Source organism: Pyxicephalus adspersus, chromosome 3, assembly GCF_032062135.1.
Source record: "Pyxicephalus adspersus chromosome 3, UCB_Pads_2.0, whole genome shotgun sequence".
NCBI classification, from domain to species: Eukaryota; Metazoa; Chordata; class Amphibia; order Anura; family Pyxicephalidae; genus Pyxicephalus; species Pyxicephalus adspersus.
Genome location: NC_092860.1, coordinates 114,781,843 through 114,799,115, shown reverse-complemented (window position 1 = coordinate 114,799,115; position 17,273 = coordinate 114,781,843). Strand labels below are relative to the sequence as shown.

Here is a 17,273-nt window from a genome sequence, read left to right as displayed (position 1 = left end):
TCTTACCGACTTCTACACCCCCAACTCTGTGCTCCCTGCCAGTCTTTTGCTCTGTAAGACCTTTAGCAACTTTTGTTTTTGACATTGGGAAGCATCGGACCTCTTCATATGATGCAGTTTTTGGGCCTTGCTGATCAATCGCCAAGCCCAAACATTGTCACATGCAAGAGAGGATGAAGTTTTTAGCTCAGTGTAAGTTCCCCACAGACTGTAAGTGAAAAATCTAGATAATGTATACACCATACACAATATACATTTCTATTCAACATAATAGTTCCATGCATGATAGTCTATTATATTACTGGTAAAGCTAAGTATAAAATGTATTTGCCTTTTATTCCATCGTCTTTTGCATTGTGCAAAGGGTTCCACTTGAGCAATGCAATTCATTTCAATGTGATCCTTTTCATTACGCAGGGTCATGTTCTTGTTTTGCTATACAGAGCTTTGTGGGTTTACTCTCTAGTGGCTGTGTATATAACAAACATTGTAAGCTGCATTGATGCTGACTTTGCTGTAACACAAGAATCTTGTAGATTGCTCACTGCACATACACATTGCTCTAAAATTGTCCTCAGAAGAAATATACATTGATAAATATTGCTTTGGAACTTATAATCAAGTGTTCAACTGTGCAAGTCCCCCCATCAGTCCCCTGATGTACAGTATAGAGTGTCCCCACCTGTTAACTTGTCTGTATATATAAATCCCCAGACTCAGAAACCTAATGAATGTACTTAGTTCCCCCATAGTCCCCTTTAGGTACATTTATATTTAGAACATCCAACCAGCCACCATTCTTACATGCAGCCCCTTCATGTTATATTAACATACCCCCACCATTCTATTTTTATATACACAGCACCTCACCAGGCCTCAGATGCACACACCAAGTCCCCCTTTAGCCCGTCACATTACCAGCCCCCAAACCAGACCTTTTTTTTACCATATATATAAATATTATATGTACTCCCCCTCCAGCCTTTAGTGAATACAGCTAGCTCCCACTAACAGACAGTAACCACCCGTGTATATTCTTTATGTACAGAATCCCAAACCAGCCATTCCATGTACATTAACAGCCACCACTAACCTGTAATAAGTGCATCCCTCATCAAACCTCTGTGTGTATATATAAATATAGCCCCACACCAAACCCTATACAAAAGCTATTGCTTTAAACAGTGCTGTCAATATTTCTGAATGTCTTTGCTGCTGGCTATATGATGTCTGTTTAATAGGAGGATAAAAGGTCAGATATAAGACCATATGATTTTCACCTTTAGATATGTGAGCAGCAACTAAAGGAGTGTAGGATTTCATTTATGTATTCATTTCATGTATTTCATTTTCCATACTTGTATGAATGGTTTCATACATTTACATTTAACACATAATTATAAGATAAGATGCCTTTATAATTCATATCCCACAATTAAAGTATATACAAAGATTTTCCCTCTATCACAGAGCCAAGTGAACAGATTCCTTCACTTTATTTATAAATTAGGGCTCTAATATTCTCCAGCAGTACATTCTGACCTTGTAGCATAGTTTGTTTGGTATCCTTTCAGCTGAATGACAATTGTTATTGTTCTTAAGATAGCCAGGAACTCAACACCACACTAGATTTTTATTATCTTTTGTATGATATAAATATATAAAAATCTATATATAAGACGTCATAGAATTTTTTAGAGAAAAATGCTCTGTAGAGATTTTTTATCACTGAGTATGGAAAGTGGTCTGAAAAGGTACCTAAAGTTTATCTTAAAAACACAGTTTATGTCCAATCTTTATATGATACATTTAAGTTGCTAGATTCCTAAAACCCTTTTACATACCACCTAGAAAAAACATTAGTAGAGTTCCATTATAAACAATTATTTCTATCCTTTCTCCTTCTCCTTTCTTTTGCTCTGTTCTCTCCCCTAATTTTCTTTCTTTCAGTATTCCTTTTACTCCCACTCCTCCTTACATTTACCAAGACATTGCTAAACCATTACTTCAAAGTATTAATATTTTAAAGGTTTCACACCACTATGCAAATAAAAAAATATGATTGAAGTATGTGCTCACATCCTTAGATGATTATCCAAAGACATTAGCAAGCCATTCTGTCTTCATGAAGTTAGTGTAACCAAGCTGTCTTTCCAGCTTTTTAATTGACATAAATTTCTTCACTATAAACTAAGACTGCAGTACTAAAAATTTTGATTACGCCTAACTTCCAAAGCTTGTGTTGCACAAGTAAATACAATAATAATAAAAACAACAATAATTGGTTACCCAGAGTGATAAACAATTTTGGAAAACTTTGGGTTGTAGTAGGCTGCCAGTGCTTTTGCCTCCTGTCATTTACAGCCCCCAAATCACCAGCCTTGGACCAACACTGGTCCGCAGCCTGTGCTCCAGTATTTGTGGAGACTTTTTAATCTTTCCTTTTTTTCTAATGTAGACCAAACCAAATTCTTTTATTGCATTTTCTGCCCAACAATAGAGGCATCTAAATGTATTAGCAGCAGGCCCTAAAATGACTTGTCTAATGGCCTTGCAACACCTATGGTAAATATATATCTGCATATACACACCTGTATAATTTTAACTGTATTAATTGTGCAATAATTCCATGTTAAAAAAGACTATCATAATCTGCCCACCTCCCGCATTTGGTAATTTTATATTGTACGAATTACATTAATCATCAGCCATGCAGCTGCTGCATTTGGCTCAGATTTTACTATTGGATAGCTGTAGATTCCAGAAACATAGATTCATTCCCTAGGTGTGCACCTGTTTGTTGTTGTTTTTGCACAGTTGATTGAAATAATATATGCCTGCAAATGTACAAATCATATGCACAATGACATTAACTTAACCATTACTGTTTAGAAGAAAAGGAGCATTTTATTTTGCTTTGGTGACCAATCATACAAAATAATACATCAGTCATTTGTAGGATTTCATTGTATTTATTTCTGATGAATTACTTTAACACCCAACAAATATGTATCGATTGTTTGTATTTAAAATCTGTAATGTATATATAATAATGATACTAAAAAACATTAGTATTATATGCATTTCATTTGCTTGTTATATGGGGTGCCTATTGCTTTTTTAAAATCCAATATCGAAATGTAAAGTGTAACCTTTAATGCATAGGGGGCACAAAACATACTTTCGTACTACACAAGAACACAATGGTATATATATATATATAGATATGGTAATGCATGGGGAACTTATTTGCACTTTCAGCTCTTGCTTATTAACAAATAAGAGAGGTATTCTGAAGTGCTTCACCCCTGCAGGCTTATGGCTGTCTTTCACATACAAAAAAGTAAGAAAAAAAATCGGTAGTACATTTTCACAGCCACCTATCAGATTCAAACATGTCATGGATATAATAATGTGAATGGTTATTTAGGAAGCAGAAAAAAATGTTGCACACGTGACCATAAAAAGTATTCTGTTCATTCCCGTATAGATTTGCACAGAACCCATATTGAGGTCATTTGAGTTAAACTGAGTGAATCTGTTGAATTTAGCATAGTATGTTCTTGTTTGCATTACAAGCCTATTGATTTATTTTACTAGTTGCATAGAATGGCACTTTAAATTTAAATATAAATACATTTAGTATAACTAAAGCCATTTAAATCCTCCTTTCATAAATGCCATTTCAACTTGTATCTTTCTATTTGTTTTATTTGAAGGTTGCTTCGAATGCTGCATAAAATGCCTTGGGGGTATTCCGTATGCATCATTGATCGCTACTATCCTGCTGTATGCCGGGGTTGCACTGTTCTGTGGCTGTGGTCACGAGGCTCTCTCAGGCACTGTCAACATTCTGCAGACCTATTTTGAAATGGCAAGGACTGCTGGGGACACGCTTGACGTCTTTACCATGTGAGTCATATTATTAAAACATTTTACCCGAACAATTGCTAATTATGTAAGTAATGCATTTTTATATCACTTGACCATAGAATTTTAACAATACAACATAACCTAATTGGATTTTTACAGACAAGTGCCAATGTATTTATGAAAGCAGACACAGCATTTATTTGTTCATTATATTACCTAATTCAATCTAAGAAAACAAAACATATGGTTAATACAGTGGATCTTTTCTATCCATTTGTCCAGTTTTTAGGATTCACGCATATAGGAACTAATGTGTTGTGTTAACACACATTTTGCTAAGGAATTTCATTGGATTGGGCTGTGAAACACCACATTAGAACTAAAATCACCTGCGGAAATAGGGCACCACAATGCACAGAAGTCTGTTATGGTACAATGCAATTCAGGGGCAGAACCCACGGCATGAGTTTATAGTCAGATGGAATGTTCCCATATAAAGGGAAAGTCACCCCTGTATGAGTAGTCAAGGCATCTAAAGGTTTAGCATCAGGCTTTGTGTCCATGACATTGATAAAATTTCAAGATCTGGCTGTCACAGCAAGTAAGGTGAGATCTTCTGAAATGATACACAGATTCTAAAACAACCATTACAGGGGTGTTGAACCTTCCCTACTGTATCCAAAAAAAGGAAAAATAATTGGCTACTTGTTTCCCCGAAAAAGCAAAGCAAAGGGTTGGCAACACAAAGGGGAATTTTCACTCCACCATCAGTTAGAAGTTACAACAGTCAAGGTGATTTCTAACTGACAACAGTGGGCTTGGCACTAGAACTTTAAAAAAGTAATAAAAAAAACCCTGAATGGAAATGCAAATGGAGTGGAAATGGAGTGTCTGCAGTTTTGGATTATATTCCAATCAAGTGTACTAAAGTAGACATTTTCTTGAACCAGCAGAAGACAGGTGGCTATCATGGAGAGGGAAGCTGGGGTTATGGTTTTTAGGTTAGTCAAGGGGCTTAAAAACGAACTAGTGCATTCTGCCTAAATCCACTTATCCTTGAAGAATGATATTATATCTGCAACACTACCTATCCACAAAAAATCAAATAACTGTAACAAGTAATAAAACACACCTAAAAAAAATATTCAAAAATATATAAAATATACAAACATATACCGTATAAATAATCCCATGGTGTGCAATAATGATTCATTCATTCATTCCATATGGTGCTAAAAACACTATATCAACCTGGTGAGACAGACTTTTACCAACAGTACTGACTCACAATCATATAAGGGTGAAACAGTTTCTAGTGTTATAAATTTGCCTGGGAAATGAGAATGAAATTTAAGAATGAAAAATTCTTGTTGACTGTGAAAATTTCCATGTGGTAGATAATGCATAACAGAGTGTTAACAGATTACCTACTAGTTTGTGGATGTAATACTCAAGTATAGTGCTGCCTTTAAATAGCAGTAGATAGCACCAGAAACATGCTGGTCACATTGCTATCTGCTACAAATCAGTGGATAATCAGCACTGCCTGTATGTAGGTGACTTTTTTTAGCTATTGGTTAGCACATGAAATGTGTGTTGTGACACACAACAGTTCTTTCGTACTTGTGTGTTTGGGTTCCATTCTAAATGGCTCTTTATTTATGTCGCAGCATACTCTGCATAATTGTACATTGTACTTTACCACACATTACAGTAGTGTATAACCAGCCAAAATTAAAAAAAAAAGCTTTAAAAATATTAAAAGTTGCATAATGTAGCTCCTTTGCAAGATAAAAGTGTCTGAAAATATGAAAAGTAAAATGTGCTGTTTTAAATTCAAATATTTTAGTTAACAATTCTAGTAACATTGCAAGGGAATGTCATCTTGTATTAACCTCCAGTGTTTGGAGCTGACCGTCTGTAGCTTTTTACACAATGTTTCCTTTTGCTTTTACACAATTAAGTGTTCTGGATAGTTAATCCGGGACAGAGCTGTCATATGCAATAACCACATCTCCAATAAGTACAATAATGTTTTTGTATCACATCCGTACATTAGTACATTGTCTAGGGATAAGAGAGTAAAGTAAGGAATGTGGAAGTTTTCTGTAAGGTTACTCACTTACTGTTGAGCTGTGTGCATTAAATATTCTCATGAGACAAGGAGGGAAATATCCAGCTAGAAGCTCTCCTCCCATGGTGTTCTACAGCTATACTGCACTTAAAAGAAGAGAGAAAAAATATCAAACAGGCTTATTCACTTATGCAACTCACAGTTAGAAACAGTATTTAACTAGGCTGTGTTTTATTGCTTATGTTTTATACGTTTACTAAGTAAATTATCAAAATACAAGTTCAAAGGAAAGAAAATGTAGTACAAATTGTGCTATGATTAACTAGTTCATAAACTTAAGCTGGTTTTACTTTAGGGAGTCTTTCTAAAAAGATTTTTGACTTTAAATATTCTTGGGTTCTCCAGCAGATTTTCTCTTTTATTGTCGATAAATCTTAGGTGTTAAATACATAAATAGCATGAACAATGAGTGATATCATATGCGAATGACACCAATTTTACTAAGCATACTGTATATACGCAACTATAAACCAAGGTAACTACTTTTACCAAAAGAAAAAGTAAAATATATTGTAAATTACAGGTAAAATATATGTGAAATACATTCCTTCCTCCTTCTCCTGCCCCCAGCCATTGTCCATCCAATTCCGCACTCCTCCTCCTTGTAACCATTCTCACTGATCGTCAACAGATTTGACTATGTCCTAGTTAGTTATCAGCACCCCCAGTTAGAACCAGGATAGCTCTTGCTTGTTGATGAATGCAGCTTTCTCACCCCAGTGGCTCTGATGTATTACCGCAGCTGTCCTTATATGTGACAAATGCAGTTACTTAGCAGACCAAAGTATAAACCAAAGGTTTTGACCAGCATTTTCCTGAGAAAACAATCTTGGCTTATACTTGAGTATATATTTTTATATGGTATAGTAAAGTAATAAAAATACATTCTATGGTGCCTGATAAAGCATACATTCATCTCTAGTCATCCAAAAGCCATTCCCTATTCTATAATCATGCCTCCCATAGTACCAAAACATCCTTAAAAATAAATTGTTTATTAAAATTCTTATCCAGATTTTATACTTGTATCCAAATACAAATGGTGGATTGGGGGCTCTTTATTGCATTTTCAGATCTCATATACTTTGTAAGAAAATGTATTGAGGCCATATCTAAAAGGACAAGATTGTTGCTTTGTGAAATTGGTTTTGTCTACTGATGATCTCATACATTTTAGGTGATGGTATAATACCAATTGTTTACATTATTATTTTAACATTTTGGCAGTTCTATATTTGGTATGTTCAATGAATGTGTGTTAAAAATGACATTTAATTTTCCTCTAATAAGTTCTAATTGGGTGCGTTACTTTTGATAACTAACCTATCTGTGATGGCTTTACATCAATATGGTTACCTGGTTCAATTCCACACCCCATGTGAATAAAGCGTAGCATGGTAAAGCAGATTAAAAACGAGACTGTAATGTTGGGGCTCAGATAACGTCTTAATGGCCCCAGTTTTTTATTTAGAACAGTCAGGATGGAAGGCATGTTGGGTGGGCCACATAGATATCTATGCACAAAACAAACAAAAATTATGAGCTGTTTATTTGTGTGATGTGTATACATGCCACCTGCGTATTTCATGTCCAGTAAGTTCTAGACTAAACAAATCACAAAAACAGCTATATAATCCTTTTATATTCTGTGTAATTTCTTTTATCGCGTTCTTACATTTTTTGTAGCTGTCACACTTGATTATTTTGTTTTTCTAAAACTCCTGTCATTTTATGATACATGCCCTTAATCTTAAACCCATCATGAAGGAAGTGCAGCCCGGGTAATTGTCTTCAGGCTCAGTAGGGAAGGAGGTTACAAACTCATTTCAGACAAGTACCACAGATATAATTCTAACTTCCTGAAAGAATCAAAGTGCCTAAATATATAATTTTTTTATTGTCACTTTGTGTTTGTTTTGGACACACTTTCTTGTTTCTCTGTTTTGGTAAGTGTAACCAGCGATGCTAAATAAAAGTATGTAATACAATTGTGTGTTTTACTTTTAACACATTAAATAATGCAGTGGAGTAACTCAAAGTAGTTCCTAAACAAAAGAAATGGCTGTTTAGACTACATTTTATTTGGTCTTAGCAAATTTTATATCAAATGTGTGTTAATATATAAAATATAAATAAATATAGTATAAATGTCCACTTTAGATTTTGTGTTGACTTTAATTCACTTTCTAAATTGATGAGAGAGGGTTGGGAACTATTTCTTGTCACTGTTATCTGCATAGATTGAGAATAGTACATTTAGGAATAGTGTTAGAGATAACCAAACTCTCCTATGCTATAGAACTGCTACTTTCAACCAAGGTTCAACCAAGTTGTTAGGGGTCCCTCGAACTGTGGTTGATTGATCCTTAGTTTGATGATGTCAGCCTAGTTCTGGGGTGAACAGCACTTGTTAGTTGTCCATAAAAATGGTATTCTAGCCACCACTGAAAATTGGGCATTCTTTCCATGGACATCTATTTACAAGGCTTTTTATATATTGCTAAAACCAATACATTTGGTTGCTCAGAGTTAAAAAGTTTGAGAAAGACTGCTTTAGAGGCTTCCTGATATTAACTACATTTCTACATCAAACATTTAACACAGTCATAGTAGCTTCACTAAAATTATTGTTTGGTTCTACAAGGGTGATGTTTTTAACATGGTGTTTAGGGAACCTCTGCTATAGTGTGTATATCCATAGCTCACAGTATTATAGCGTGGTGGTCAGTGGGATGAAAGTTACCCTTAGGTATTGCCAAAAAGATCATTGGTGTTGCTTAAACTAACCTGGCACAAATAGCAGTTGAGAAAAACTGCTTTAGATGTAAGGAGAGTTCTTCCTAGGGGTATTACTATAACCAAAATATTTTCATTCTACGTGTTTTCGTTTTGATTAGAAAATGGTGGAAAACCTTGTTAAATTTTGTTACAGTTTTTGCTCCATTAGGGAGCTTTTCTTTACTTCCTGTTAGAAGAAATCTCTCAAAAATAAGAAGGTGTGACTTCCTGTTGTTACATGAACAAGTGTCTCCTTTGGAAGATTTCCAATGTCTATTTCAGCTGGCAAAAGGATTTAGCTTCCTATCTGTTTTTTAGCGCCAGTGACAATGGTCAAAATACAAATAAAGAGAGTGAATCACAGACAGAAAAAACTGACCGGCATTTGCTACTACATATCACTTCATCCAAAACTAAAAAAAACTTTGGCTTTAGATACTTTGAGATGCCAGTGAGTAATGTGGCAGGCTAGAACAAATCACCAAGGTCAGTTAGGTTAGCCTTTAGGAAAAGCAATTCAGAGAACAATTCCCCAATGTCTGCACTTTCAGAAATAAGAATGAAAACAGCTAGTGAACTCCCAATGCTCAATGGGAAACTCTGGTAGAAATCTGTACTCCTTAGCTTGAGATATATGCCGCCCCATTCATAACAAAAATATGCAGATACTATAGAAAAAAGTGGTAAAAACTACAGCAGACCAAACCAGAAATCATTAACTGAAATTTTAGCAGAATTTATTGATTTCATAGGAACATTTAGAATATTTACTACAAATTAACGAAAAGACCTGCTGGCATATTGTAGGTTTGGAATAGTCAGGTCATTTTTTTATCTGTTCTCAGATAACTAGCTTGTACCAGCATCCAGGGTGCAATGATGTAGAACATCCAGTAAACTTCATAAGGACCTGTGGCTCAAAGGACACAAGTAAATACAACATGACTGATTTATACGGCATTATGGATGATTACAAAGTAATACCCCAGCCAACTAGAGGTTATGAGTTAAATTAAAAAGGTTTTCTTAAATAGAGAACATTAGCATATGTAACTGGTTCTCAGACAAAACTCATACATATGAGCTAATTCTCAGGTTGTTATATCACCGAAAAACACATGCTTCAACTGTAGAAGAATCCCATAATATGTGAAAGAATTATTAACTGTTTAATACATTGAAGCATAATAAATGTGTGCCCTAATATTGTAAACTGCATTATAGATCTTTCGATAGCTGTCAACGCCTCCTTTTTTGCAGTGTTGTTTTTCATGTACGATAATGCTTCAAAGCAAGCATTTAGAATGCATACATGTCTTTTCTTCCAAAATGAACATAACTGATCAATAATGGGACACTAGGCTCATCTATAATGAAACTTTACAGTCAAACACTAACTGATAACCTGGCGTTGCCCAGGTATTTATTTATTGCAATATTATATTATACAGGAAAAAGAATCAACTAAAGCTATAGTGATTTTTCTTGTCTACAGTGTTGTTTCATTTTGATTGCACTCGGCCAATTGCCTTACGTTTACTTGAAAGCATTACTACAGGCCAGAAATTTGTAAAAGAGCCAAAAAAAAGTATGTAAAATTATAAGCAAAATGCACTGTCACTGAACAATACATACACACATGCATACATACTTGCAAATATACCTCTGACATTTACCACAGCGTTGTACAAAGATTAGCGGTGCACTCACATGAGTCTGAGTCATAGGTCTAGCAAGTTGGGTTTAAATGTCTCGATGCGTTTCCTAGTGACGACATACACACATACATACATACACACATACATACATCTGATTTTTTTATATATAGATTTATATAGTTATGACATATACCATAGTGCTGTACAACAAAACACTGAACTAGACCCATCAGTCTCTGTACAGAGGAGCTGACACTCTAATGCCCTCCCCCCTTCACACACTAATATTATACATTTATATACCTCTAAAATATACCACAGCGATGTAAAAAGATCAGCGGTGTCATATGTCCAGCAAGTTTGTTTTAAATGTCTCTGTGCCTTTCCTAATGATAGTGGAACATAGCAAGTTTGGTTGAAATGTCTCCATGCGTTTCCTAGTCATCACCAAATATAGCTCTGACATATAGCACAGCACTGCACAAAGATCAGCGGTGCACTCACATGATTCTGAGTCATATGTCTAGCATAATTGGTTGAAATGTCTCCATGCGTTTCCTAGTGATGACATACACACATAGATACATACATCCAAATATAGCTCTGACATATAGCATAGCGGTGTACAAAGATGACTGGTGCACTCACATGAGTCTCAGTCATATGTATAGCAAGTTGGGTTTAAATGTCTTCATGCGTTTTCGAGTGATGGTGGAACATACACATACATACATACATTTTTATATATAGAGATTAAATCTTTAATGGTAAAAATCTACCATATAAAAATGATGTACCAGTACATTTTACACTTAAAATACAATGAAATGATATCATGTGAGATCATGTGAGTATGGGGATTCAGTCATACTCATTTCTGAGTCCTGAGTTCTCTAAGCCTTTACACCTTCAGTGTGGAGGTATGCTGACGTGAAGTGTGAAGTGCTGAGCAGTGCTGAGCAGTGCTGATGCCATGATTAGTGGATTTTACTACTGCCAAGTATAACCTGGTAACTGCAATAGGCACAAACAGCACAAGCATACTGCCTCCCACCGGGCTACTATCACATCCCAAAAAATTGGTGGTGTTTATATTTTCTTAGCACTATTCAATCTTTTAGTATTTTTTTTCAAATGGATAATATGAGGAAGTACTAAGATCACTAAAATTTTATTATGTTGTATATTATGTATTATATTATTATTGTATTATTTTGCCAAAGGAGAATAACATAATTATCATGAAAAATAGTGAAGCATTCTTTGAATAAATACATTTTTTGAAAACATACATCTATTATTTTTATTAGTTATCTATTGGAATATAGACATTTTCCTGGTAATAGTAGGGGTTTCTTAAAATTGCAACAACTGTGCAAAGACTGAAATGAAGTAGTATTAGCAATAATAATAAATGTTATTGATATCAGTATGTTTGTCATTGTGAACATTTGTGAATAGCCTATCTCATAATACACATAGAGCTTTGTAATGTGTCTACAAAAGCCTCTTGTATGAATGATCCCTCCCCCCCCCCCCCAGTAAAATGGAGACCCAGATTAGGAGTGTGTCAATCTTTAATAACTAATTCAATTAACAAAGATATCAATATATCAAAACATCTTTATTTGAATAGGGTGTTTTTTTAAATGGAATAAAACCATTAGGTAAATGGTGAGTAAACACTGCAGGTGCCGCAGTATGCCTTCATAAATTCACAGCTAATATAAATTCACTGTAACTAGTCCTCTTTGAAAACACTTTAGGTAATGAAATGCACAGCAATAACAGCAAGAGGTATCACTTTGTAATACAAATATGTTTCCTCCAATGCACCACAAAAAGAAAACCCAGATGCAAAAAAACACACAAATCATAAAAAAGTAATTATAAAATAGATCTGTAGCCAGCTTTGCAGGTCATGTTTTAGTACTATTCACAGACATACAGGTGTCAAAATAAATCCTTGTTCATAAGGGGTTTCAGCTTGCAAAAAAACTGTGTGCACAGAAAACTTTTGCCAGTCTCAAAATGTCTCAAATATTGATGATAATAACCACAAATCTGAATGGGAGTGTTGGCTTTACTTTAAAAAAGGTGATTCAGCTTTAGCACAACGTAAAGCATATTAAAAACTCTAATTCTTATTTATAGCTAGCACTCCCATTTATGTCTATGCTTAACTTGCCCCATACTGGAACTGATATTTTAAGTATAATAGAGAGATGCAGTCCATTTATTAATTAATTTGCATTTACACATTACAGCTACAAATACTTCTGTAGGGCTGGTGTATAGATTTGCTAGATCTTGGAAAGTATTGCATCATACTTTCGCATACTTACGCATTAGCTCAGGGAAAGGTAGCACACAGGATAACTGAATTATGTCTGAAAGTGCAGGTATCCCTTAACGCCTTTAACATTGCTGTTCTAAGCTTGCCAAAAGCTTTACAAATGTTTTTCAAAAGTTTGCTGTTAATGCTGTATTTATACAAGCTGAAAAGCTGAATCCCGTGTAAACATTGCCTAGTGTTGTCAAAATATAAAAATTTCATCTGTAAGGAATCATGTGAAAAAGTAAGTACACTTCATGAAAAGAGTTGAGTTTTGGCAACATATATACGTATACAGGCAAACATCAGATGTTTATTCAAACAGTGCCCAGTTAAAAAAATAATATTTTCTCAACATAAATATCAATAGATACAATAGTGTACTGTTGAAAAAGTGAGTATACCTTTGTTCTCATGAACTGTTATTGCTCCTTTTACCAGATATGGTTTTGCATAATTGTCAAGCAGTCTCTGACATTAACTAATTCTTATCTATGCAAAATTTCTTTAGTTCCAAGAATTTTTTATGGTTTATTTCTTAGAACTGCTGCTTTAAAATCATTCCACAACATTTAAATCAGGAAGGACAAATAGGACAGCATACAACCCTCTATTTCTTCTTTTCGAGCCATTTGGCATGATTTAATAAAGTTCTCCAAGGCTGGAGAGGATACAATTTCATCAGTGAACCTGGGTGATCCAAAAAAACTGGAATGGATCTGGTCCAGGATTGAAAACATTCGCTAACAAATAGCAAATGACCTTAAGAAACCCATTCCAGATTGGCTAGGTTACCCAGGTTCACTGATGAAAGTGTATCCTATCTAGCCTTGGAGAGCTTTAATAAATCAGACCTATTATGTAGATTTGCTGTTGTGCTTCCAGTTATCATTTTGAAATATCTTCTTTAACGTAACTTTTAGCCAGATAGCTTTACTTTGTTATACAGTACATTCTGATATAATGCAGAATTTATAGTTCCCTTGATGATGGCACGCTGCCTAGACCCTTTATGCCTACTGTTACTGTGGCTGAACAGTTGTATCTTTGAATTTCAGTTCACAACGCATTGTTTGCAAAGTGCTTGTCTTTCCCTATATGTTCCATGGCAAACTGTATCTGTGCTCTAATATTGCTTTTGGATAGCAAACCAGAAGCATCACCCATGTGGGCTAGTCTTTTACTTGTAAGTTAAAATGTAGGAATTTAAGCATCAAATCATCAACTATTGGGATGCATTTGCTGGGTTTGCCAATCCTGGACAATTTGTTTTAGATCTATTAATCTTGTAGGTTATTTTCTCTGCAGTGACATGATTGATTTCAAATATTTTGGCATCCACAGTTTCAATGTACTTCTGCACAATAGTATTTTCCTGAAATATTGCAAATATAGATTTAGGTGGTTGGGGTAAAAAAGCAGCTAAGCAGTAAATGGTTCTAAATGGTATAAGCAACCAGTGTTACCTTCCACATAATGTATAGCAGTAAACTGCATTGTATACCTGGCACCCAATTCCTAAATATAAATCCTGAAATGTTGTTTAATACCTGCTGCCCCTAAAAACTGGTATACTTTCCCTTATAAACAAGTAGAACCTTGGTATTTATTCCTTTTTAATACTATTTAGATGTTTGCTGCGTGGTTCCAATGACCTGGCTATCTGGCTACTTTCATGGTGATAGTTGGTTCTTTTAACTAACCATTTTATTGTTCCATTTTTTTTCTTTTCAGGATTGATATCTTCAAATATGTCATCTATGGTATAGCAGCTGCATTCTTTGTCTATGGAATTTTACTGATGGTGGAAGGATTCTTCACAACTGGAGCCATTAAAGATCTCTATGGCGATTTCAAAATCACAACTTGTGGACGATGTGTGAGCGCATGGGTATGTTTATCTTTAGATAACTTCTTAATAGGAAAAATGTATGTGTGTACACATTAGTGAAAGATTCATGAATAAACAATTACAAATTAGAGATTATTCCTGAACAGCTTCAACTCCCTGTATATTGAATTTTATGTCATCCAAGGGTGCTGTTTTAACTGTCTTGTGTTATTTTTGAACTTTAAAGTACAAATTTTGTATTTTATTTGACTTTAAAATAGATGTGATCTTAGTGTCTGTAAACACACCAGATGAAATCTATAGGGCAACAAAGTGGTGTGAAAAAGTGTTACATTGTAAAGAATAATAAAGAGTTAACCAGTGTGTCTGTAAACACACCAGATGAAATCTATAGAGCAACAAAGTGGTGTGAAAAAGTGTTAAATTGAAAAGTATAATAGGAATAATAAAAAGTTAACCATCTCCATGCCATGCAAACACATATAAATGCACATGAAGGTTGCAGTAAAATAAGTGAATTATTATCTTTCAGTAATATGACCACTATTCAGCTCTCACTCTGTGCAGGGTTGGGGATGAGGTTGGTGCACAATTAAAACACGTATGAAGAAGAAACATTTTTAAAAGCATGTAGTTTAAAGTTAAAGGTATGTCAGAAATACATTGGTTGAATGGTGTTGAATAATGCCAAATATTCCTAGAAACAATCTAATCCAATGTTACAATATTTTAGATAATATTATTTAAATGTCCTTTTTTATGTGTGTTTATACTTGTTTTCAGTACAGTGTGAATTACCATGAATGACATGAAATAGCCCACAGCTTCAAATTACACATCATCCGCCCACTATGATTAGATATATCAGTGTTGATTATTGGTTACTGCAAGTCACTAAGCATTGTTCTTCACATCATGTTATTAAGTAAATCCCTTGGTTTTATTTTCAGTGCAAAAGCAAACAATATTATGGGATAAACATAAATATCGCATTTGTGTAATAACTGAGAATAAAAAAAAGAAGATCCCTGCAAAACGTGGCTCCTAAAGTGTACATATAATATGTTTATTTTTATTCTGGAATCATTCTGGAATGATTTTATTCTGGAATCAAAAAAAGCTTTATCAGCTGTGGTTACTTGCACAAACCAGTTCAGCCATCAGTAGCTGATGATGCATTGATGTGTCTGAGTCTTGCATTTTGGACAGTTGTCCTACAGGCATGTATCTTATCTTCCCAATTATAAATCTGCCACTGATTAATGCTGTTGTTTTCCAGCATAAAGGTTTTATTTTCATTTTATTCTGCAGTTTATATTTTACTCATGTAGAGTGAGAAAAGCTCATAAGAGTCAACTGGAGTGAAATGTTCTGCATGAATAAAGTGTGAAGGGTTTTCATTAATGTCTTTGTAATTGGTGCCAAACATTGCCAGTAGATAGGCAGCAGATTCTAATTAGCAGGAACACAGATGGAGTACAGGAAATAAAAAGAGGTTCCTTCTAGATTCCAATTGGATTAGTTATTTTATCAAAAACCTGACAGTGTTTAGCAGCCAATGCAATGCTAGGGCTATATGTAGCTATACACATCTAAAAATAAAGAGATAAGTCACAGTCAACTGGCCAGATCACCCAGAGCATTTTTGTGGAGCATTAAAAAACATACTTTGCAGTATTTCATTTTAATTGTTTTATGTGATAACAGTGGAGACATTTATAAGCATTTAAAAAACTGTTATAAACACTTCCATTGAAACTGATAGTGGCTTTAAAAAGTGTTTTAAAACACCTTTAAATGCTTGTATAAACATACATAAACATGCTAAAATTGGGTATAAGCATTGGATATAATTTAAAAATGCTGTCAGTGTAAACTTTCAATAATTACAAAGTCACAATTATGTAGCAATGGCCAGGGAGGCCTAAAGCTGCGTACACACGTTCAAATTTTGTCGTTGGAAAGGATCTTTCATGATCCTTTCCAACGACAAGGGACTGCACGATGCATGAACGGTGCTGTACATACAGCACCGTTCATGCTCTATGGAGAGGGGAGGGGGAGAGCGACGGAGCGGCACCCTGCTGCGCGCTCTCCCCTTCCCTTTCATTAGGATCAGTTGTCATCCATCGTCCGTGGATCCGGCAGGACGGTCGTTCGGTCGATGGACGACACCGACTGTACACACGGCAGATTTTCGCCCGATATTTGGCCGATGTCGATTATCGGGCGATAAAAATCTGACGTGTGTACGCAGCTTAAGGAGTGTCAAAAAGATATAGTGTGGTAAAGTAAACCTATAGTCATTTATGGCAAAGAGTTTTAAAACTTATTTGTTGGCTTTTAAACATACCTATGTGTTCAAGCAGCAGGTAGGCTTGTTTGGTGGTATTGTTCTTACATAGGTATTCCTGCACTCTTATATATAGAAGGGGTTTATTTTGTGCTGCTTTTCTCCCCTGGAATTCTGTGGAATTCTTTGAACAATGTTCCCAGGATATACATCTTTATCCTTTAGAAAGCATTATAGACAGATTCATAGAGTTATTTTTCAATATGTTTACAGAAACAAATTACCGGTAGATACATAACACATTTGTGACAGTGATCAGATTGGAGGCATTTCCTTCTGGCTGTAAACTT

The 17,273-nt window shown here is 34.8% G+C and overlaps 1 protein-coding gene across 2 annotated transcripts in view; it reads left to right on the top strand.

Moving 5' to 3' along the window:
- The window catches only part of GPM6A (glycoprotein M6A), a 112,307-nt gene that overhangs the window by 82,050 nt on the left and 12,984 nt on the right, over positions 1–17,273 (top strand). For both annotated transcript variants that reach the window (XM_072406069.1, XM_072406068.1), the window contains exons 2-3: positions 3,720–3,912; positions 14,513–14,669. In XM_072406069.1, coding sequence (XP_072262170.1) covers positions 3,720–3,912; positions 14,513–14,669 — 350 coding nt within the window. The remainder of the gene's footprint in view (positions 1–3,719; positions 3,913–14,512; positions 14,670–17,273) is intronic.